At 41.7% G+C, this 25105-nt stretch overlaps 1 protein-coding gene across 10 annotated transcripts in view; it reads left to right on the forward strand.

The window, feature by feature from the left end:
• Window positions 1-25105, forward strand: part of Csgalnact1 (chondroitin sulfate N-acetylgalactosaminyltransferase 1) — a 335361-nt gene that overhangs the window by 237854 nt on the left and 72402 nt on the right. For 9 of the 10 annotated variants that reach the window (XM_063275379.1, XM_039094494.2, XM_017600096.3 and 6 more), the window contains one exon: window positions 2630-3557. In XM_063275379.1, the coding sequence (XP_063131449.1) occupies window positions 2930-3557 (628 nt within the window). In that variant the 5' untranslated portion in view covers window positions 2630-2929. 10 annotated transcript variants of the gene reach the window in all.

Consider the following 25105-nt stretch of genomic DNA (forward strand, 5'->3'; position numbering starts at 1 on the left):
TGTTTTTTGTTTTTTTTGATTTTCTTATTTTGTCAGTAATGACAAGGTATTTAAAATAAAAGTCTTTAAAATGGCAGAATAATATGATAACATGTCTTCACTGATAATTTAATACTTAGATATAATGAGCTCATCTGAGAGATTTCATTAAAAACAGCAAGGTGCCTGAACATCAAAACCAAGATGGTTTTAATCACAGAATTACAATAATTATACAGATCCTGAGATTTTCATCAGACATAAAAGGCTTCCAAGGGCAAGCATGTACTTTAAACTTTGTACTAATAACTATGTATTGTTCTAATTATAGTTGAGAAACATTAGGGCCAGAGAAATGCCAGAGAATATATTGGAGTGGAAATGTTGTATAGTAAACTTTTACAGAAAATGGATAAATAAACAATTTTGGTGATGTGGGGTATTAGTAAGAAGCTTGTCTCATGGGCAGCGGGAAAAGCTTGCCCATGTGTGAACGCAGAATGAAGCAGGTGCATGATATATCCAGAACAGGACAGTGAGCCCGGATCATCATATCTTGAGAATGACTGTGGGATGTCTTTCCACCAGGGGCTCTGGAAGTGCAATTTGTTTAGATGCCTTCTTCTCATCAAGACTGGGACAGAGCACTAGGAAAAGAAATGGTTATCAGCCCAAAACCTGGATGGCTGAGATAAGACGAGAATACTATAAAAATAATTCTGTAATTTATAGGGGTTATTTAAAATGTTGTTTTTATAAATTAGCAAAATGTAGGACTTCCTTGATTTTAAGGTACCTGGTATGTAAGAATACATACAAGATAGTTGTATAAAAATATCTTTAAACAAAAATATTCATTTGATCTGCTTTTATTGGCTCATTTATTAATTTATGGCCATGATGATCAAGATGATTTAAAAAGGGAGAACACCTCAAAACAAACATGTCAAGAGATGTTGTCTGTCATAGAGGAGAGAGGAAGGTGTGACCTAGGGGACGTGGAAATAGTGCATCCTTATTACAAAGATTTAGTGTTGGGGTGCAGTCATTCTCAGAACTGATGACCAAGCAAGATGCAGAAGTCTTCATGTAGATGGGAAGAAGCATGTCTAGAATTTGAGTTCTGACAAGAAACATCTTATCTCTGTTCTTCTTCTAACCCATGCCTTTCTGTGGTAAAGCCCACATTGCCATTAGCAGAACTAGTTGGAGACTGTGGTGAGACAGTTATCTCAGATCCCTCTGACTGCATCACTGTTGACATTTTATGCTGGCATATTTGGCCTTCTGGGTAACACCCTACTTGTTCATCGGAAAGCTTGAAGTCTGTTCTGATGGCCATTGGGTCTGCCTCAGAGGAGAGCATACACACCTGACTGCAGAGCTCTCCCTGCTAGACAGGCACTGGTGGAGAAGTGTACTGCCAGTAGTTGAAGTACTTTGCTTCTGAGCATTAAAATGTGGGTCATTAGGAAGAGTTCGACATACAGAAACATAAAGACGTGTCAAAAATCAGCCTCAATTCTCAACAGAAGTACTGTTTGCATTTGGCAGTGGTTTCCACCCATCTTTTCATGTTTCTTATGATGTACACTTGTATTCTAATTAACAGAAACACTCATACTTATTTATCTGCCATAAACACTTTCCATAAACCTTGGGGGATGGGTCAGTAGTCTACTGACTGCCTTAATGAATGAGCCCTCAGCGTCTTAAGTGCCTCGTTGCAGCTTCAAGTAACTGAGCATGGAGTTCATGAGAAATTCAGCAAGAATAAGGTTTCTGAACATGCAATGACCAAAATAACTTCAAAATCAAGTGCATACGAATCCATGTGTTTCTAGTAGCACTCACCCAAGCTGCATCTGGAGATGTTGCTACAGATAAAACATGGACTTATCACTGTGGGAGCCATTACAGCACAAAATGCCTGACACACCTCAGTCCAGAGGCGTGCTATGAACGTCAGTGTTTTTATTGTGCAGTGGGTGCCAAATTTGCCCTCCAGTAGATATATAATGTTTTGACTGTAGTTAACAAAGACTTTTAGCATCTTTCTACTGTTATTCCTCAGAAGGTAAGTTTCAAATTAGTGTACCTTTGGATTTGATTGTGTTGAAATATTTGGTTTAAATAACTTGGATATGAGTTTTCCATTTGGATTCATAAGTGATGGCTAAACAGATCTTGACTGAGGATTAGGACAGCATTTTCAACTATTTCTGAAAAGAAAGCTTTGAACATGCGTCTGCTGTTTTTTCCTCATATAAGTATGCAAAGTGCTTTTCTTAGCATCGGATTATAGGATCAAAATACTAATCAGTTCTGCAAAACGATGTAGGTGAGCTATCCATCCTGCAGTATCAAATATTCAGCCAAAAATTACGTCAAAAAAAAAACCCCAGATCCATATCATGAATATGCACAGTTGCTTAATCTTTAATAAATGTTAAAATTAAATGTATATAAATGAATTGCTTTAAAATAAATGTATGATTTGTACCGAGTAAATATTTGATTTGTGTGCTTATTTTATATACCTATATACCCCAGATCAAGTGAAAATTTTTCGGATGAGAAGGGGTCCTGAATGGAAAAGTTCAAATCTCAATGGAAACACTAAGCCTCCCTGTCCTTTGTGTCTTTCCAGGATCCCCCTCATCTTCAGCACATCAGGAAGACTATGATGGAAACAAAAGAAAGAACTTGGAGGTTCCACTTAACTGATTGTTTCTGCCTAGAGGATCTTCTCTTGGAAGCAGGAGAGCCTTCTCATGTAATGGCTGACTTCCAAAGACAGGCTATGTTCTAGAAGGAAATGGATGGAATCAGTTCAGGGGACTTCAGCCGCACTGTGGTCTAACCAGAAAAGCCCGTGTTGGGGGCCCTCCTGGTGCCCTGGGATGTTGCATACTCTGGACCTGGATGCATGGCCCGCACCTGAGTGAGGATGGTCCGACGCGGGCTGGTGGGGTGGATTTCCCGGGTAGTGATTCTGCTGGTGCTGCTCTGTTGTGCCATCTCTGTTCTCTACATGTTAGCCTGCACCCCAAAAGGCGACCAAGAGCAGCTGGGACTGCCACGGGCCAACGGCCCCACAGGCAAAGATGGCTACCAAGCGGTGCTACAGGAGCGTGAGGAACAGCATCGCAACTATGTGAATAGTCTTAAGCGACAGATCGCGCAGCTCAAGGATGAACTGCAGGCACGCAGTGAGCAGCTCCGCAGTGGGCAGGACCAGGCCAGCGATGCCACCAGCCTGCGGTCAGGCTGGGACCCTGAACCCAAAGCCCAGGCTGATATACTGGCCTTCCTGCGTGGGCAGGTGGACAAGGCTGAGGTCCACGCCGGTGTCAAGCTGGCCACCGAATATGCTGCTGTGCCTTTTGATAGCTTCACTCTGCAGAAAGTATACCAGCTGGAGACTGGTCTGACCCGCCACCCTGAGGAGAAACCAGTGAGGAAGGACAAGCGAGATGAGCTAGTGGAAGCTATCGAATCAGCCCTGGAGAGTCTAAACAGCCCTGTGGAAAGCAGCCCACACCAGCGCCCTTACACGGCTGCAGACTTCATAGAAGGTTGGTATGCTCGGAGATTTTGGGGGTGCGGGGCAGGATTTGAGGGATTGAAAAAAAGTTCTGAAGTATCCCACAGTCTGAGCATGTCTCTGCTACAGACATGTCTTGGCCGACTTGGTTATGAAGTGGCTAGTGGCAGGTTTTATGAGGGACGCCAAAGGTGTGTTGTAATGTTTGACTGTTCAGAAACATCTGCTTCTTCTCACTTTCTCTTGGAAACTACATTAAATACAGCTTAGTTATTCTGTGTTAGAAGAGGGTAGAACATTATGCTTTGATTAGTAAAGTGCTTGCCTAGAAGGCAGGAAGACCTGGAACTTGGATTTGACACATCCAGATAGGCAGGACACGGTTTTATATGGAAAAAAAAAATCAGATGGTGCACAATTGAGGAAGACACCCATTGCCATTCTCTGGTCTCCACGTGCAAACTCACATGTGCAAATTATCATACACACCAACCCACTCTCCAAAAAGAGAAAAGTAAAACAACATATAAAAACAAACTGAAAACCAAATAGAATATTGAACAATTTCACTGCATCATTTATCCTAGAGACTTCTAGGAATTGGGTTGGATTGTGAGACCTGAAAGAATGCATAGGCCAAAGCATTTACATGTGCCAGATCCTGTTCGAAGTATGCTGCACAGACACTATGTATTCCGGAGGACCTCATTCAGGAATAAGGGAAAGGGACATTAGTTATGGGAAAATCTGGTGCTACATAACATGTGACAGAGCCAGGATTCGAACCGAAGACATCAGAGCCTTGGTAGCAGGTCCTTAACTACAGTGACACTTTATGCAGAAGTTAGAGCTGACAGAAATGAGAGGAGCCATTCACTTTATCATTGGCACAAGTCTACTGATTCAATCTCTGATTCTTTAGGTGACAGATCTCCTTATCTAGTTCCTTGGAGGGTTCATTGGTATTTTCTTGCTAATTGACACATTGGTGCTGGTTCAGAAACTATCTACTGATTTGGGAAAAGCTGTTGAAGGCATTTAGTCCCATTGCTCAACCTCTGGACAAAATCTTCTTCAACATGGCCAGAATTATGGCTGTTCTTTTTTAACTGGTGCCTTTTTCTGTCAGGAAATCATGCTATTGCACCCCCCTAACCCCCAGAAAAGACAATTTCTCTTCAGCCACAAATTCTCCCAGGCTGGGGTGTCAGCTCAAAGTGCAAACACATTGGAAGTATAAGGACCTGAGTACAATCTCCCAGAATCTCCTGTACACACACATGCAATTAGCGCACTCACACAAATTCAGGAATGGTGGTACACACTTATAATCCCAGTTCTGGGGGGTGGAGACACATCCCTGATGCTCACTAACAGGCTAGCCTACACACACACACACACTCACACACACACACATACATACATACACACACATACACCCGTATACACACTCGTACACACATACACACACACATACAAACACACACATACACACACAAACATACACACATACACACACCTACATACATACTCACACACATACACACATACACATACCCACATACATACTCACACACATACACACACATATACACATATACACATACACACACAAACATACACACACACATACACACACAAACATACACACATACACACACCTACATACACACTCATACACATACTCACATACACACACCCACATACACACTCACACACATACACACATATATACACATACACACACCCACATACACACTCACACACACATACACACACATACAAACACACACATACACACACAAACATACACACATACACACACCCACATACACACTCACACACATACACACACATATACACATACACACATACACACACAAACATACACACACATACTCACACCTACACACACACACACACACACTATCTTATGGATTTTTTTTCTACTTTATAGCTGAGCCATACATTCATGAATTTTTAATATAGAATCATTTTTTTACATATCTAGAACTAGGTAGAAAAATCACTTACAAGACCAATCTTTTGCTGAGGGCTATTTTTAAATTCATGTATTTGAGGTACTATATACATATATATCTCTCTCACCTCCGGCCACTAACCAGCGTAGTATAAGCACGTGATGAGCATTCAGTAAGAGTTCAGGAAGAGGTAACAGCATTTGATGGTGCTTTAGTTTATGAGGCGCTTCTACATATATTATTTTACTAGCTGACCCTCAGGGGATATCATTAAACATCTTTTTAAAGACACCGCCGCTCTGCCACGCTCTCCTGAGTATGCTATAGATTGCTGCCCACATACAAAGCAATTTGAAAAGAACTTGATTACAAATCAATGCCTGCAGCTTGGAAGGTTTGCCCTTTTGATTTTCAATCTGCCTTCATTTTTGAAATCTCCATCTGCTTTTCTTTACCCGAAATCTTAATATGTAACGCCAGTCTTCCTTAATCAGCAGTGACACCAGCCTGGGTTTCTTTGCTCTGAGATTTGACTGAGTGTCTATTAGAGACGTTCTTGCCCAAGCTGCCCACAGTTGCTTCCGTATATAAAACATAGCTTGATATTCTTAGGGAGACCAATTCATGTGTAGCTTCTGAATTTGGTATAAGCCTTGATAATCACTCTTATGTGCTGTATAAATGAAGACAAAACACTTTAAATGTATTTGTGTATAACTGATACTTATAAACAGCTCTGGTTATTTGGTTTTTAAATTGTTATCCATATCAAAGCAATATGGGGGGGCATCTTTTATGGTCATGGGATGTGAGGCATTTGGGAAGAGTCGACAAGTCAGAAGATGCAGGAAGCAGAATTTAAGTCGAATCTATGAAAATGAAAAGAGTGTTATCTCAGAACTGAGTAGATTCTGGTCACTACAGGAATCAGCTGAAGAGCTCTGGGCTGGAGGTGAAGTCCTGGTTCTTGTTGCAGAGAGGCCATGGGACTGAATTATTCTTGATCTTCTTAGCCTTGACTCACTTTCCTTCCATCCACACCTATTCAAAGGGAAAGAAGCAAATGGGAAATGTTGATTGGAGATCTGTTTTCTATAATGAGTTTGAGCAGTGATAAGGACTTTGCTGGGAGTAATGTATTTTAAACTTATTTGCATTTCTAAACATAACTGCCATGAAAATGATTTCGTTTGATGTATGAGACTTGGGTAAGTCCAAAGTTGGAGTCATTTAGCCAAAGTCTGTGGGAAATTAGGCTAAGCAGGAGTGAAGTTCTCTGTGCTCAGGGGATTCAAAAGGGAGACAGGAAATCTGCCTGCTCCTGGACTAGCGGGGTAAGGACAAGGCTGCTTGTGGATGAATTAGTTTCTTCTTCTGTTGCTAAGTCCATATCTCATAAGAAACAACTTAAAGGTTTGCCTGGGCTTGCAAGTTTAAGGGAGTATAGTCCACCATGATGGGAAAAGCAGGATAGGAGGCAGGTGGCTGCTCCTCATATCACATTTAGAGGAACAAGAAGCAGAGCGCATACAAGAACTAGGCTGTGACAGTGCAAGACACGACCCATGTTACACACTTCTTCCAGCCAGATTCTACTTTCTAAATGTTCCATAACCTTCCAAAGACAGCACCACTCACTGGGGACTAGTTGTGCAGACATATAGGGATATGGGGGCCTTTTACATTCAAACCACAACTTGTTAAATAAATAAATAAATAAATAAATAAATAAATAAATAAATCCCCATGGGATGGAATGGTTCTAGGTAACAGTGATATAAAACAGAAAGCTATGAGGCAGGTAATATAAGCATGGGTGCTATGTGACTTACAATGAGATCCTTAAACTTCTTGAGAATTGGCTTGCTCCTCATCAACAGGAAACCTGCTGTGCCAAGGCCCTTCCTAGGCCCAGGTGGAAGAGTGCTGACCGTCCACGGGGCTGGGTAACCAAGAGACACTCTACAAAGGGAGGAATTGAGAACTAGCACTGATGGCATCTAACATGACTGTGACAACTCTGTATTTCCATAGAGCTTGCAGAAAGAGAATAACACACTTCTGCCTATATAATTTATTATCTATGGGATTTATTATTTGTCTGTAAAACCTGGGAGAGCAACAGTTATCTCTCTGTTCAGAATGTGGCTCATGGGCACTGAGTTTTATGTTGAATTCTTATTTAATAGCATTAATTTTTTTTGCAATAATTTGAAAAGAGAAGTGAAAACCAGGCAGTAATCAAGGCCCTGCCTCAGAATGTCTAACTGTTCATCACTTTTCCCAACATTTTATTACATATCCCTTCAGAGGAAGATGCACACACTGGTGTGTGGTTTGCCATTTGTCTTTGATTTCATGTTTCCTTAAGAGGGTGGTGGATATAAGTTTTGCATTCTTCCACGAAGCAATTTACCTTTCTAAGTCTTCTGCAATGCAAATATCTGACAGTGGGACCCCTAGGTGAGCTTTTAGTGTCTATTGTCAGTCACTAGCCTGTGATGTCCACTGCAGCTACTGCAGTGGCATGGCAAGCGATTTCAAATGTCAAATTACTCAACTTGGGGATGCGATGGAACCGAGCTCTGATCCATTAGAAAGGTTTGGAGGGTGCAGTGGCTTGAATGTATCCCTCTAAAAATTCGAGTGTTGACAATGTGACAGTCTTGATGGTTTCAGCACTGAAGGATAAAACCTCAGGAATATGATTTAGGCCTTTATGAAAGAGACTTCTGGAGCTTTCAACAGCTTCTCTTCCACCTTTACTATATGAGGACACAGCACGCACTTGCACACACCCACACATGCATACACATATACACACATGCGTGCATACACACACATTCATAAATGTGCATGCACATGTGCATACACGTGCGTGCACACATGCATATACACACATGCACACACATTCATGCACACACACACACACACACACACACACAAGGTGGGGCTCTATAGACAGTGAACCTGTGGCAGTGTCATCTTGAGCTTACAGAAGTCCAACAGTAGAAAGAAGTAAGTTTCTGTCCTTTACACATTTTCCTGCTTCAGGGATTTTCTTGCAGCTGCAAAAGTGACTGTGAAGGAGGCTGTGCTGAGACACCTTGCAAAGCCAGGCAATCTGGAGGTGGCTATAAAACTTCGCAGCAGGTCGTTCAGTTACTCCTGCCCTGTATGTTACAATGAAGACATAGGGGAACTTTCCAGATTTGGAGGCCTATTGAGTACTTGTCAGCATGTGACTTGAAGAGGACGCTGCGATCACTTTGTTCAAGCTTCCCTTGTCAAGTCCAAGAAACTTCTGGAGCTCTAGGTCTGGATTTTAGCAACCCACCAATAAGCAAATATGCCAGGGGTAATACTGGGCAGGAGAGAGGCTCTTCCTTCACCACTCATCTCAATGACTTGCTCCTTGTCAGCCTCTTGGTGAGGAAGCAGAATGGCGAAGACATCCTAAGGAGTTGCTCTGTATCTGGGGACCCAGGGGCAGAAACAGGGACTAGTAGGGATCCTGATCTCCGGGTGACCCTTGCCTTATTTTTAGAGTATTGCAGTAGGCGTGAAGATTGTGGAAGATACAAGAGCAAAGTATGACAGGCCTTGAGGTACACCTCAGAGTCCTAAGCCAGTGTCTACGGGAAATCGAAGACATAGATCTCTTGATATTGCTTCTGCTAGAAGAGGAGTAAACTTGTGCGATATCAGGCTCCGCTGTCCCTCAGTCACCTATCCTCTCTGCTCTCACATCTTGTTTGTCTGCCGATTCTTTAATTTCCCACAAGAAGGGATAAATGACACACATGCTGGAATTGGAGATAAGAGGCTTAAATGCACGTAAATGCTCAGAGTTACAAATGGTTGAGTGAATTCCTCCTTCAATGATGTTAAGGGAAGTAGCTTTGGTTTCTTTCCCTTGGCAGGAAGACAACTTTTAGGCACTCCATCCAGACCCTCTGACTAGGAGCTTCACGTCAGGAGTATATACTGCAGTTGCACAATTATTTGAATTCCTACATTTTCATTTTGTTCTTGGCTTTCCAGAGATGTGGCTGATGCTTCTCTCACATTTGGATGTGGGAAGGGACAATAAAATATGGTATTAGCTGTACAGTTCTAACACCTTCCAAGAGGGTCAGCTCCATTGACTTCCATGGGACTGGAAAACATGGGACCTGTACAAGTTGTATATTCTGTTACAAAAGAGACAAACTGGTGAGAATGGCTTTCTATTGGGATTGACAATTTTCTTATCCTTATTCTGGGTAAATTTGTTCCCACCGAGCTTTTAAAAGTGTTCCTTGACTGTTCTTCTTAACTTAGGTTTTAATATGTAGTGAGAGAGTCTACAGTAGAGAGGCTCAGTAGAGAGGTACTTCCTTACCATTCGTGAGGTATAATATTCTAGCCTGGCACTATGGATAAAGAAGGGGGAAAAGACAAAGAGAAGGGAGAGGGAAGGAGGTCATGGGGACGGAAGAAGAGGAAGAATGGAAATGGGGAGAGAGGAGAGAGAAGGGACATTAGAAGGGAAGAAAGGAGAAGAGAGGAAGGGATACAAGGGAAGAAAGGCTGGGAAAGAGGGAGACAGACAGGGAGGGAGAAAGAATGAATAGTCTAAGAGGGAACCTGTGATATCTTGGGAGAACCGGGATGATAGAATCAGGCTCTGACATTAGTACTCCATGAAGGACAAGGGAATTGGAGCATAGCACATTGGAAGGCCATGTGAGCTGTAGGGGTAAGGGAGCAGGCAAAGGGCACCTTTATAAATGTGTGTGACTGGGCGTGTGCCAGGCCTGTCGCTCAGACTTCAGCTTGCTTAGCCACACTGGATGGAATGTGTTGCTTCTGGAAAAGGAGTCATTTTGAGCTTGGCTTCTAGCTTCTCCAATTAGGGAATAGATTGGGTCCCACCCTCAGACTTCATCAGCATGTGTATGTGAATTGCCTCTTCTGTGTGCAGAATGTCCCAGCCGTTAGAGAGCTAATAAAAGATAAAGCCAGTTGTCAGGCTTAAAGCCTCAATAGGATGTTTATGCAGAAAAATAGAACTCTGAGTGAGGGAGACTTGAGCAGAGAGAACTGGTCCTTGGTGCTGATAGTAGCTGAGTGGTTAAGGAAGAGGTTGAAGGTGGTGGGATATGAGCTGGGCTTAAAGAACAAGAATGGACACCTGGGGAGGGAAGATGAATTGGAGCCTAAAGGTAGCAGAGAGTGGAATACCAGACTTCTGGCAGACAGATTGACTTAAACAAGGGGTTTCAACAATAATGATGATAATTAGAAGGGATACCATCCTCATCAAGTCAACTCTGGAGTCACTGAATTGTAGATAGATCCATGAGCCTAAAGGTAGGGCACAGGGATGCTTTGAATCTGGAAGTATATTACAGCGAGAAGACCTTTCGTTTCAAGGAGACAGTAGGCTAGGCTCTTGAGCCCCAAATAGCCTCCCCCTCATAATTTCTGCAGGCTGCTAGTATCCTACCAATGCCGTATCTTGAGGACCCCTGTAACCAGCGATATTGGTGGCTATGGTTTACTCTAGATAGTTGTTTGAGTACATTCTAATATTCCGTCAGCACATTGGCATGTAAATTCCTATTTTCCTGTGATGTGAAGATCTCATTATCTCTATTTAGTCCAGGGAGAATCTGAAATTGGAAGAGCTTGAGAAATGTAAGGTTGCACAGCTGGCGAGTAACAGCACCACCATCACGGAGTCTGGGAATTTTGCTGCCTTCACTTGGAAGGTGGATGGCTAAATATACTCTGTTACAGAATCAGAGTGATGTCAGGCAATCTTCCTTAAAACAGGTGCAGGGCTTGGGAGGGGTCTCATACTTGTAACTCGTACCAGTCTTTCTTGGAAAGCAGTTTTGTGTAAAAGCAGAGGAAAAATGTATGTTGGGGAGACTAACAAAAATAGTCACGGAAAAAAATTACTCTGAAGACAAAGTCATTAGCTTTGTGTTGTTTTTGTTTGAGACAGAATTTCGTGCATTCTACAGATGAGAATGGCCTCAAACTCCTCGTCCTATTGACTGTTTTGCTCATTTGAAGATAATGATTCTTTATTTTAAGCAAAGGAAGAACATGGAATGCCATCCTAATTTATTTTCTATGGCCATAACACAATACCACGGACTGGGTAACTTACAAACAGTGGAAATTTATTATGCAACTGGAGCCAGAGAAGTTCAAGAAAAAAGAAAATCTAGCAAAACTCATTATGTCAGGAATGCACTCTAAAGTCGGGACGATAGACCCATTTTTAACTTGTCCCCTGAAGATGTCATCTCCTGTACTGGCTGGTTTCGATGCAGCCTGACATAAGCCAGAGACATCAGAGGGGAAGGAGCCTCAGTTGAGGAAATACCTCCATGAGACCCAACAGTAAGACATTTTCCCAATTAGTGATCAGTGGGGGACGACCCAGCCCATTGTGGGTGGTGCTGTCCCTGGGCTGATGGTCTTGGGTTTTATAAGAGAGCAAGTGGAGCAAGCCAGGGGAAGCAAGCCAGTGAGTAACATCCCTCCATGGCCTCTGCATCAGCTCCTGCTTCCTGACCTGCTTGACCTCCAGTCCTGACTTCCTTTGGTGATGAACAGCAATGTGGAAGTGTAAGCTGAAGAAGCCGCCTTCCTTGCATTTTGGTCCTGGTATTTCATTGTAGCAGTAGAAACTAAGACATTCCCTAATATTGTTACAATGTCAGATTTCAGCCTGTTTGGCAGTGAATAGTGAAACCATAGAAGGTTTGTAGGAGCCTTGACGTAAAAAGCTTTGTTTGAACTGCTTGGACACTGTTCTCAGAGTGATTGCAGAGCTATGGGAGAAGGAAGTAGGTATTGAATCCCAATACCTCACAAATGTCTGTTCAAAGGCTGGGCCAGTTCCTGAAAGACAGAATCATGGTCACTGAAGCCTATTTTACATCTACTTTGCATTTGATTTCCAATGTAGACAGCCCTGGGGGCTCTCACTCACCCTCCCTTTGCAGCAGCAGTGTTTCCCTAGGCCCTTTCCTGCTTTCTGTCTGCCGGTCCTCATCGTGTTGTACACATCTTGACCTTCCTCCTCTGCAGCATGCCTCCCAAGAATGCCCTGAGCCTCTGTCCATCTATCCAACAGTTCATGCAGTCTCGTCTCTGAAATGTTTTCTGAGTCTTCTGCCTGGAAGTCTTTTCCTCCTTCTTCCTGAAGTAGCACTTAGGTGTGAGGCCATTGCTTGAATCTCTCCAGGTAGTTTTTTCAGTCCTTTGTTCAAACTGAACTGACAGCTGACACTTACTGACAGCTTTTAGAAACAGTAATCGAAGAACTACATTTCTCCCTTCACTGAATGGAAACCCCCACAGCAATCTTTTAGTTCTGCTTATCCCATTTGGAGCTCTGCTCAGTGAGGCTTTGGAAAGTGTAACTTCCCAAGGTCCTGTTGCTGGGGCGTGGAAGAGCCTTGTCTCCTGGTTCGTTTACTGTCCCTTTTATGCAGTAGCCTTTAGTACCCATGCCTCAGACAGCTTTCTCCCCTTACTCCCCATAGCACTATACAGTCTTCATAAAAGAATTGCTTAAAACTCCTTGAAGTCATACATCTAAAAAGTAGAAGGTTAAAAGCAATGCTCACATTACCAGTCTGCTCTACCCTCACAGTTTTAATGTAAGTTAGCAAATTTGGATAGGAAGATGCTTTTCACAGTAGTGACCACCATAAATAGGTTTCCACCTTGAACTGCAAATCTGAAAATATGAACTCAAATACTGAGAGCTCACAATGTGTAGGTATGGAAAAGTAGTTTTCTTAGCAAATGAGTTTCTTTTATTGCCTTAAGCTTTGGTAATTCCTTCTTGATATAAAATCTCACAATTAAGGCACCCTTCATAAGTCTTTAGTTTGCAATAAGTTTAGAACTGTAGGGGCATTACAAAACTAGCAGAGATGTCAACCATAGCACCATCAGCCAGACTGGTAAAGTAGCCTTGGTACAGTGACCTTGCCTTACCTGAGAGTCTGATCTCTGTATGTCTAGGTACTCCCAGTCGAGCACAAGCTGAACATATTAGGTAGAAAATTCCAGGGGGGACATTCATCACTTTGAAATACATTTTGTTATAGCAGGCTATGGTAATTGTATGTTTTATTATCTCTTACTGTGCCCAATTTACATATTAAGCTTTATTGTAAGTGGATATGTAGGGCAAAATCAGTTGTGTAAAGGGTTCTGTAGTCTCTCTTAGGGTTCTTAGAACTCACAGTCAATGAGCTGCTGTACAATGCTGTTCATTAAATTAAAACTTTGTTTTTGTTTGTTTTCCTACTTTCACATGAAGTGGCCTCTGAACTTCTTGCATCTGCTCTTGGTGGCCGTCATGCACTTTGGGGAATTCTGCACCAGACTGTCTTTCTGGAATGTTGGCTGTGGATAGATGGTTGCTTGACTGTTCTTGCATATCTGTTTCTGTCGCCCTTTTACTCTGGGTTTCAGTTGGAGTTTTTTGTATTGACCTTTCACCTTCCTTGGTGAAGGAATGAGCCAGGGAGAGGCTTGTAGACTGTGTAACTGAATTTTCACTTCTGGGATTTCCAGTTGATCCTTGCCATCTCCATCTCTCAGCTGAAGTGGTCAGTGAGGCTCTATGTGTCTGCTTTCTTAGCAGATGCTTTTAACAGGTCAATCCTGGTCATGTAAGTTCCCTGATACATTGTTCCACTGTCTGAGGCAGGGTTTGATGCCGATGAACAGCTCCTTGTAGGGCACTGAGTTTTTCCCTTGCTTTTCTGATACCTCATAATTTTGCCAGACATCTTGTATAGATTATAAAGGCTGAGGTAACTGTATCTGAAAATGGCTTTTCTCCCCCATAGACCTTGAGAGAGAGAGAGAGAGAGAGAGAGAGAGAGAGAGAGAGAGAGAGAGAGAATATAATTGGAGTAAGGCCTTCTACAGATACTCCTCAACTTAGGAAATGGTAATGTCCAATAAATCCATCTTCACACATTAAAATCAATGCATCCAAGTCACTAAAGTCATAGCTCATATTTGCTTGCCTTAAACATGTTCAAAAGACTTACATTAGACTTATTTTGGACAAGATCACCTATTTTCTAATAACATTGAAAGTTTCACATGATATCTTGAATACCTTGCAAAACCTGGAAAACAAAACAACCGTATAGGCTTCTTGCTCTGGTAAGGTAAGAATGTAAGCCTTGTACATACGTACGTATATATGTATGTATGTCCATCCGTATGTATGTATGTAACATATATATGAACAGTCATAAGTTATGAACCAGACCCTCTACTCAGGATATAGGTGGGCTTGGGGTTTGTTGTTACTATGGTTACTTATAGTGGAACAGGGACGTCAGATAACTCGATGATGTGGGTCTATGTTTATGTTTGGGGTGAGGGTTGCTTTGACTGAGCACTTCCTTTGGGGCCCTTCACTTTAGGTGTCCCATGTGCTCTGTAGCTTAGATAATAGCGCTTAGATAATAGATAATAGATAATTTCTCCTGTGGGATGTGTTGCTGTCCAAAGTGTCCCAGTGCTATTCTGCTGTGACCTGCTTTTGAGGCTCATTAGCTTGGCTTATACCTTAATAAGTGGGGAGCTGTGGAGTGGGGTTGTTACTGTTTGATCTAACCTCAATCTCAAGCAGATACCATGACCTGGATTCTGGGGTATCCTCTGATCTCACCCCAAGAGAAGGACTCTTGGAACTATTCCTTCCCCAAGGAGAATATATGATACACTTTTCTAGCCACGTAAGGCTCCTTCCCTAGGGAAGAGATAAGGATTCAGCATTTTCTTGCCCCTCTCATGTGGCTACTTCTCCCTCACCAGGTCAAAGACTGTGAACTCTGGCAGTTTCCTTGCGTTGTTTCTGTGAATAGTCAAGGAGAGTCCGGGAGAAAGAGAATGGAAAACTGAACATCTTGCCTAGAAACAAAAACAAAACAGAATACCTCCCAAGGGGCTTTGTGGCCCTGCTGGCTGCACTGGACCTGCCTCAGTTTGACCTTTCCGCTCTGTGGTTGGCTATCGACTCCACAAAACAAGTTCTCATGTTCCAACCTCGAACTTAGAGCCAGCTGATTGCTCTTTGAGGCTAACAATTTACTAAGTATTTCTTTTTAAATCCTTGCATTTAGAGTTAGTCTGGTCTTTTTTTTTCTTAAGAAATACTTCTACCTTATTAAATTTTGCCTGGAAACAGAAGTGTGAAACTCCCTCTTAAAGTAATAATTTAAAGCCCATTAATTTCTTTATTGGCCTGCATTTTGCCATAAATCAATCATTCTGTCTCACACCTCACAACCTGGTCTCTAACATCGCACAGTTCACCAGTTTATAAGAAATGCATTGCATTGATTTCACTCATGAGTTTCGTTATGGTCACACCCCAAATCTGGAAGACCATTAACAGAAGATTTACTCTGAGCAAAATTCAACTCCTCTGATCTATGGTATTGGGTCAAAGGAATGCTGCCATTTTTCTGTGTAGTCAGATTTTGGGCTTTCAGTGACAGGAAGACGAAGGATTTATTTCACTCCATCTTTCAGAGGTTTAGTGAATCGTGATAGGAAAGTATGGTGGGGCAGATCACATTACAGGGGGCTTAGAAGCAAAGGGAGGCCATGTTCATGCAAAGGAGGGCACTCTCCATTTTCCTGTTCATTCCACCTGGGCACCACTCTATGGGAATCTGCCACCAAATCCAGAGCTGCTGAAAGGCCCTCACGGATTCACAGAAGAGCCTTTTAATAATCTCCTAGATACTTAATCTAGTCAAACTAACAATCAAGATAAGTCATCATGTTTTTGTCTTAACATAGTAGGGTTTTCTTATTTTGGTTTGATTTTTGTTGTAGTTGTTTTTTTGTTTTGTTTTGTTTTGTTTCTTTCCTATCTTTCACCAGACTCTTATTCTTTGGGTTTTAAGGTTGTAAATACTAGCACTTTGATTTCTTCTCTCAAATGCTGTATTCTTACAAGGGCAATGTTACTTTTAAAAAATCAAATTCTTTCTTATTCCTCAACTTCTCTCTTCTACTTACCCAACTTCATCTTCTTCTTACTCTTAAAGAAAAGCAAATAGAAAGAAAGAGAGAGGGAGGAAGGAAGGAAGAAAGAAGCCCCTGGACATCAGAGTCTGGTTTGTATCAGCTAACTCCTGAGCATGAGACCTGCCCTGCAGTGTGGTTGACATACCCAGTGTCACTCGATTAAAGAAAACTGACTTTCCCTTTCCCAGCAACTATTATTTTTGTGTGAATTTTGGCTAGGGGCGAGGCTTGTTCACTGCCCCTTCTCCATGCCCTGTGCTTGTCTGTCTTGAACTTGTGCTGGTCTTATAAATGCTGCCACGATATCTGCGAATTCATGTGTCCATCTGTACTGTTTTGTCTAGAAAATGCTATCTCCATGCCTGGCTCTTACAGTCTTTTTGTACCATATTCTATGTAGATCCCTGAGCCTTAAATAGAGGAGTGTGATAAACATAGTCTGCTTGGGAATGAACATTAAGTCTCTCACTCTCCTTATGTTGTCCAGCTGTGGGTCTGTGTGATATTTACCATCTATTGAACAAAAGCTTCTCTTATGACAGTTGATTCATCACTGATCTATGGGTATTGCAATGTGCCATTAGAAGTCATTTTATTGCTATGTTCATTTAGCAGAACAATAGTAGTAGGCTTTCCATTCTTGTGTTAGTTTATAACAGAGGCTCAGACTAGTGGTATTGAGTCAGTCTGTCTTCCTCATTAGAGAAGTTGGAGTAATTGATTTTTATCTCCTTCCTTATATGCAAGTCTACCTAAAACCTGTTCAGTACATTCTGGTGGTTATGTCCTCTGTTAGCTTGACTAGGGAGTCAAAGGGTAATGGGGAAAGAGGAAAAGGTACTCTTTTGTTCCCAACACAATCAAATACCCTTTCTGTGCATAACCCCCCCAACACCATCATGGAGGCCTGAAGACACATGAATGACTAAAATGTTATTCCTGGTGCCCATCATGTTAAACCACCCACATACCACTTCATCAGGAAATGAAGCTAAGACTTTAAATCCTTAGGGGGCATCTTTCCAAGTCCTGGAAGGCTTCTCCCTCTGGAATCCTGTCACAGGGAGTCTCCTTTTCTTTTTTTCCTTTCCTCATGGAAATCTCTGGACCATATTGCTGCCACAACTAGCTCATAATTAACTTCCAAGTCTCAAGCCTATTGCTAGTTAGTAAAAAAGGTAGTTCCTCTCTCAGTGTCCCCTGTGGCATGTCATTCTGAGTTTCTAAGTTAGAAAAGTGACAGGGTTTCAGTTCTATCTTGCATGGGTTTATGAAGAATTATAAATGCATGTCGCAGGTACATGGTGGGTTCAAGAGGTGGGACGGAGGAGAGCGCTACGTTGGTACTGTAAGGATCTGAGTTTGATCTCAGCACCCAAATAAAAAGCCAGGAGGGGGGCTGGGGATTTAGCTCAGTGGTAGAGCGCTTACCTAGGAAGCGCAAGGCCCTGGGTTCGGTCCCCAGCTCCGGAAAAAAAAAAAAAAAAAAAAAAAAGAACCAAAGCCAGGAGGGGCAGTGTGCACTTGTAATTTCAGTGCTGGGCATGTGGCCAAAGAGATCCCAAGGTCTGCTGGTTAAGCAGCCTAGAAGTCAGCGATTCCAGGTCAGTGAGAGACCATGACTCTAAAACAAGGTAGATGGCATATGAAAAAAGACACCCAAGTTTGACCTATGATTTCAAAATGCATATGCTCACACATGTGTACACATGTGACTCCTTTCCCTTACATATACCTAAAGAAATCTATGTGATAGTCTGAGTATCTGATCTTTCTTCTGTACTTTCAAAGGACTTATGCACATAGTTTTGAACAGAACCCATTTGTCAATAGAGGACCATGCTCTGCAATTTCTAGCTTTGTCCATGTCAGTGTCCGAATGTGTATGATTTCCCTCGAAATAAGGAGCTTATTGATAGTAATAGTGAGATAAGTTGCATTAGCAAGAGACTGAATCTAATCTATGTGTCACACCTCCCACTTCCATCTACTGAGGTCATTCATCAGAGCAGATACCCACAAAGAGATTGTTATTCTGCTCTGTGTCACTGAGACACAGTATCTGATTACAAGGAGAAAGAGTTTAATTTGGTCCCCAATTTTAAGTTTCAGTCCATGTACCTCAGCTCCATTGCTGTTGGACCCACAGGTTTAGCAGAGCATCATGGTGGGAGGGTTATAGTAGAACCAAACTTCATGCCTCATGGTCACTGGGAAGCAGATGGGGGACTAGACGAGGCTGGGATACAATCATATTCATCAAGAACTGACCTCAAGGACTGTTTCTCCCAACTAGACATGACCTACTGAAGTGGCCACCGCCTCTCAATAGCACCACCACCAGTCAAGGGCTTAGTTTTCAACATGTGAGTCTTTGAGGGACATTTTTGATTGGAGCTATAACAGAAGACTCTGCTCTTGTTCTACCATTGAGCGAAACATGCCTGCGTAAGCTTATCCCTATTTCACAGAGGCAGCAGGAGCTAAGTTGTAAAATGATAAATAAAGGGAAGAGGCCCTATCAGAAAGGTGTTCCCAAGTCTTATGTTTAACTCTTTCTGTACCCAGGTTCTTGTTTATATTGTAGACATATAAGGATAGAATAAATACACCTTTCCAACTATGGAGGGCTCCATCTGATTATCAACTCATATGTAAAAACAAAATTCTGAGAGGTGAGCTCACATGACAGCCTTTGCAGGAAGGATACTGACTGCACAGAATAGAGCCAAGGGAATTTAAATTGCAAGAAGTAATTATGTTAAGTGTTACTTCAAGCTTCTCAACTAGTTAATGTATGAATAGATCTGTAGCTGAAAGTAGAGAGAGTTATGCTTTGATAGTTTCAAAGACTTATTCTAGGGCCTCTACTCATTGAATGTGCCCTGGACATTGTCAGTTCTAGGGATAGACAAGTTAGCAGTATAATTCTTCCTATAGAGTCTAGCAGACAGACATCCAGCACATGGATAATGACAGCAAAGGGTTAAGTGATAGAGAGGAGAAGGAGAGTTAGTTCTGTACAGATTGAACTAGGCAGGTTGGTCATGTTGGAGAAGAATACCATTAAACATGGCTTTGAAAAGTATGTATGAATTGGTTCAGCCCAAGGGTGTGTGTGTGTGTGTGTGTGTGTGTGTGTGTGTGTGTGTGTGTGTGTGTGAGACATACAGGGAGAGAGAGACAGAGTGAGACACAGATATACACACAGAGAGACATTAGGCAGTCATAAAAATATGTGTACAACATAGATATGTGTGCCAGCTTGCAACATGGACACAAGTATGCGTGATAAGATAAAGATTGAGTATGAACTAGAAGTATCATAAGATAGTGGGAGGAGGGAACGTGCAAGGTAACAGTCCTGAAGAGTTAGGCAGGATCAATATGTTCAGTTTTGTTTATTCCCTGGGGCTATGTAGCATCCAACATGCTGCCATGACAGATTTACTTTCTAGCTGGCTCACTCAGATAGCACAATAAAGCACCTATTTGACAGGGTGAGATGAAGATATAACTAGAAAGCAATCTGGAAGTTTTCAAAATGTTAGGTATAACATCATCAGATGAACAACTGTTAGACTTCTATGTGTCTATCAGTGAAAAAATGAGAACACACACTCACCCAAAATATCAATGCAAATGTTCATACTAACCTTGATCATTACATGTAGAAGATGTAAATCATTCTATCAATGGATGATTGAGTAAAAAGATGAGACATTCACACAGTGAAAAATAATTGATCCTTAGAGAAGAAATTGGACTAAGAAGTAGAAATGAAGCAAGGCCAGAGAGATGGCTCAGCAGTTAAGAACCGTTGCTGCTCTTGTAGAGGACCCAGGTTCAGTTCCCAACACCCTGTGGTAAGTCACAACCATTCATAACTCCAATTTCAAGGGATCCAGAGCCTTCTGACCTCCATGGATACTAAGTACTATATAGTACATACAGATATATTCATCCAAAATACTTAAACACATGCAAAATTAAATAAATCTATAAAAGAGAAGGAAAGCAATGATGGGCTGATGCTTTCTATATGAAATTATTATACTAAGGGGAAGAAACTAAATAATGTTATATGTTGCATAACTTCAGTTATGGCAAATATCCATAATTGGCTATTCTATTGGGGCAGGAAGTAGATTAGTGACTGATAGTATTTTCTAGGTAGGTAGATAGGATGGGGGTGATGCTAATGGGTATAGTTTCCTTTGGGGGAGATAACATGTTCTAAATTTAGGTTGTGCTGATGGTTACAGAACTCTGATGGTTACAGCTTGTGTACTTAAAACAGGAAATGCTTGACATTATATCTCAGTGAACTGATTAAAATTAAAAGATATAATCTCTAAGCTCAAAGAAAAGGTAAAAAGACTGAAGCTGGAAGATTAAATTGAAAGTTTTTAAAATAGTGAGCTGACTAACAGGCTCCCGAGGGGATCCAGTAGGACGCCTGGTAAACTAAGTATGGTCTGGAGGTTGAATTCTTTAGATCACACAGCGATCTGGCATTTCCCACAGACATTTTCAATAGGACTTAATGGAGAACCTAAGAAACATATTTAGAAAGGGAATTTAAGGGCAACTGTTGCAGTTATTGACACCATGTTTCTTTGCTACTTACAGAATTAATATCACATTTTAATAAATTAATGTAGGGCATTTTATCTAAGGTCTCTCTGAGTCCTGAGAGTCTCTCACCTCCCAGGTCTCTGGTACTTTCTGGAGGGTTCCCCCACCTCCTATCTCCTGAGGTTGCCTGTCTCAATTCTTTCTGCTGGCCCTAAGGATTTCAGTCCTTTTCCCCCACCTAATACCTGATCATGTTCCCCTCTTTCCCTCTCTCTCCTTTTTCACCTAGGACCTTCTCTCCCTCCCTCTCTCTCTCCCCAATCCTGTGACTGCTTACTTCTCCCTCCCAAGTGGGATTGAGGCATCCTCACTTGGACCCTTTGGCTTTTAAACTTTTTGAGTTCTGTGCACTGTATCCTGGGTATTCTGTACTTTTTATTAGAACCCACCTCCAGCAGAAAGATAGAGCATCATGTGAGCGATGGGGTTGCCATCCCACAGTCAAAAAAACTCTGACCCATAATTGTTCCTGTGTGAAAGAATAATAGGGACTAAAATGGAGAAGAACCTGAGGAAAAGGAGATACAGTGATAGCCCGAAAGTGAGATCCAGCTCAAGGGGAGGTCCCAAGGCCTGAGAACTATTACTGAGGCTATGGAACGCTCATGACTGCTCTCCAAAAGACCCAACAAGCCGCTGAAAGTGTCAGATGCAGATATTTACACCCAACTTAATGGACAGAAGCTGCTGGCCCCTGTGATTGAATTAGGGAAAAGCTGGAGGAAGCTGAGGAGGAGGGCAAACTTGTAAGGGGACCAGCAATCTCAATTAACCTGGAGCCCTGAGATCTCTCAGACACTGGACCACTAACCAGGCAGCATACACCAGCTGATATGAGGTTCCCAATACATATACAGCAGAGGACTTCTGGGTCTGGGTTCAGTCAGAGAAGATGCACTTAACTCTCAAGAGACTTGAGGCCCTTGGGGAGGGAGTGGGGAGGCCTGGTGGGGTGGGGTGTAGGGGAGGTGGGGGAGATGGGATATCTTTGTGGAGACAAGGGGGTGTGGGGAGGGAGGTATGGGATGTGCAACAGAAAGAGGGTGGACCAAAAGAGGGATAAAATCTGGAGTGTAAAAAAAAGATTTAAAAATTAAAAAGAAAAGGAAATTAATGTGATCATGGGAGGTTGGCCATAGGCTGAAAGAAGGGAAACACAAATCTTGTTTTTACCATAAGGTGACAAATTTCAGTAGGGAAAATTATGAAAAATCTCTACCTATGTTGTTGGGATAGTACACAATTGACTACAACAAAGATGATTTCCAGCCTGGAACTAATTTTTCTAATATGCTATCACTAGTTGGGGGCTAAGTATTCTAGCATAACCAACGTCACATACACCATTAGTTGACTGCTAACTGTTGGCAGTGAGGCTCAAGTTCTGGACTGGCAAACACAGCTGAGATTCCAGATGAAGTGAATAATGCCACCACCATAAAGGCCTTTGGAACAAAACTCAAGAGAGGTGGAAGTTCTGTGCCTCATCACAAGGCCTGCCACCAATTCACAGGGCAGCCCAGCAGGGTAGATCGGACAGATTTTAATACTGAAACATGAAGAGAGGATGGAGGTCAAAGCTACAGACAGCTGATGCGATGATCTACAACAGGAGCAGTATGCTGGAACCTGAAGACAAAAAAGGCTTCACCACTCTGGGATGATTATTTATTCAACAAATAGTCTGACTGAGTCTCACAACATGCCTGGAATAATCCAAGGACCTCTGCATGAGAACTGTGTGCCCTCTACCCTGCATAAGCACTTTTCTAAAAGGAGACTGTGTGGTTCTCATATAGTTAGTAATTTCTTAGCTAAATACTATAAATTTCTGAGAGTCTCAGCAGCTATCAATGATCCTTTAAGACTTGAGTATAAGCATGGTATTCATTTTCACATTCAAAGTTTGATTCTCCTTGAATTGTGAGCATTTATGATCAATGAATAGAGTTTATGAGCAACACATAGTGTACTTTGCTTCCCTTCCATGTTTAATGAAACCATTAATCTCTGTAACCTCCACCCACAAGTCATGTTGCATGGAATTCATGAAAAATTGCAGATTATTTGGCCTAATATAAAATATGTGGGCTATAAAAGTTTGCTTTAGTACCCTTTAACCACGAGCCAAAAATATTCAGAACCAGTTACGTCCTTTTCACACTGTTGGACCTCACAGAAATGCTGAGAATGGAATGTTAAGGGGAAAACTTTGTTTTGATTAAATATGTACATAAATATGAGTTATTGCTTAAACTCAGACAGAATTATTAAAGATAAATGAGTGAAAAGTAGGGACTGGTATATACACAAGTATCTGGGTTATGCATGAGGGAGGGTTTAATTTTTTCTACCAGAGTAGAAAAACATTGGAAGCACGAACTGGGCTCAAACAGTCACAATGTAGAAGTGAAGAGATACATAATAAATGCATGATATTGGTAAGTATGGGTGAAGGAGAATATATATTTAGCAATGCTAATATGAATTGGTATAACCATTATATGAGGTAATTTTTTAAAATCAAGAACCTTTAAAGTATTCATACATTTAACAAGTGTTTTCACCTCTAAAAGTATATCCTGAAGAGTATCCATAAATATTTATATCAAGACTGTTCATCTTGACCATGAGCTGGAGAGATGGTTAGGAGTACATACCATTCTTATAAGGAACCAGAGTTTGGTTCCCAACATCCATATTGCGCAGCACACAGCTATCTGTAACTCTAGTTCCACGGTATCTGATGTGTCTGGCTACCGTAGGCACCTGCATTCACACACACACACACACACACACACACACACACACACACACACACACACACACACATACAAAATGGTCATCATTATTAGAAACAGTCCTGTTGTCTAGCAAGAGGAAACAGATGAAGTTGCACAGTGTCTGGAGAGGGGCATAATATATTTTAACAGAGAAGAAAAACCTGTTGTGAGAAAAATTATCATCTTAATTATGAAAAGTACAAAACATGACTATTAAGAAAAGACTAAGAGGATGAAAATGTATTAACCTAGGGAGTTTTTTGGTATGTGTTAAGTGTCAGTACTATATTCTCCAGAAATTCCACTCTGAGCAACTGCTGTCTTTTCATTTTTTGATAGGATATGAATGCTAAATTACTATGGATTAAAAAGAAAATACTTATTTTATTTTAATTTTGCATATACAAGTGAGTGTCAGAGTATATGTGTGAATAGCGTGTGTGTGTAAGGGGGGAGCTGCCAATGGACCCCGAGGAATGCATCAGATACAGTGGAACCAGAGTTATAAGAGGTTATGAACCAAACTCGGGTCCTCAGCAAGATCTGCAACAGAGTTTAACTAACTACTGAGCCAAAAATAATGCTTGACTTCCAAAACATGACAAAACAGTGTTCTTGAAACAGACAGTGTTACTGGAGTTCCGTTCTGGGCTTCCCTGTCTTCCACGCCATCTAGAGAACCCAGAAGTGAAGAAAACAGAATTACAGGTCACCAACCAGCCTTTAATAGGGACAGTCTGAGCAAAGGAAGCTCTTTAGAGAAAGGTGATCACTTGCTTTGTTCTTAGGCCCCGAACTTCCATTCTTTAGCCTCCCAAGTGCAAATTAACCAGGAAACCCACGCCAAGTAGGTTTACCAGTTATCCGTACATGTATCAGTGGGTTAAATGAAGTTCAGTGTTAGTATTCTTTCAGATTCCCTTTCCTCCTGCACCTTATTTGCTTTTTCACTCTATCGAGACTTCCTAAAAGTCTCATTAGATGAATGAGTTTTAACGGGCAAGAGAAAAACAAAGACCCACCACATGCCTCTTCTACCCCTTCAAAAATAAATAAGTAAAAAGACCCTTCTGTGAACAGCGCCATTTCATTTA

Source organism: Rattus norvegicus, chromosome 16, assembly GCF_036323735.1.
Source record: "Rattus norvegicus strain BN/NHsdMcwi chromosome 16, GRCr8, whole genome shotgun sequence".
Lineage (NCBI taxonomy): Eukaryota > Metazoa > Chordata > Mammalia > Rodentia > Muridae > Rattus > Rattus norvegicus.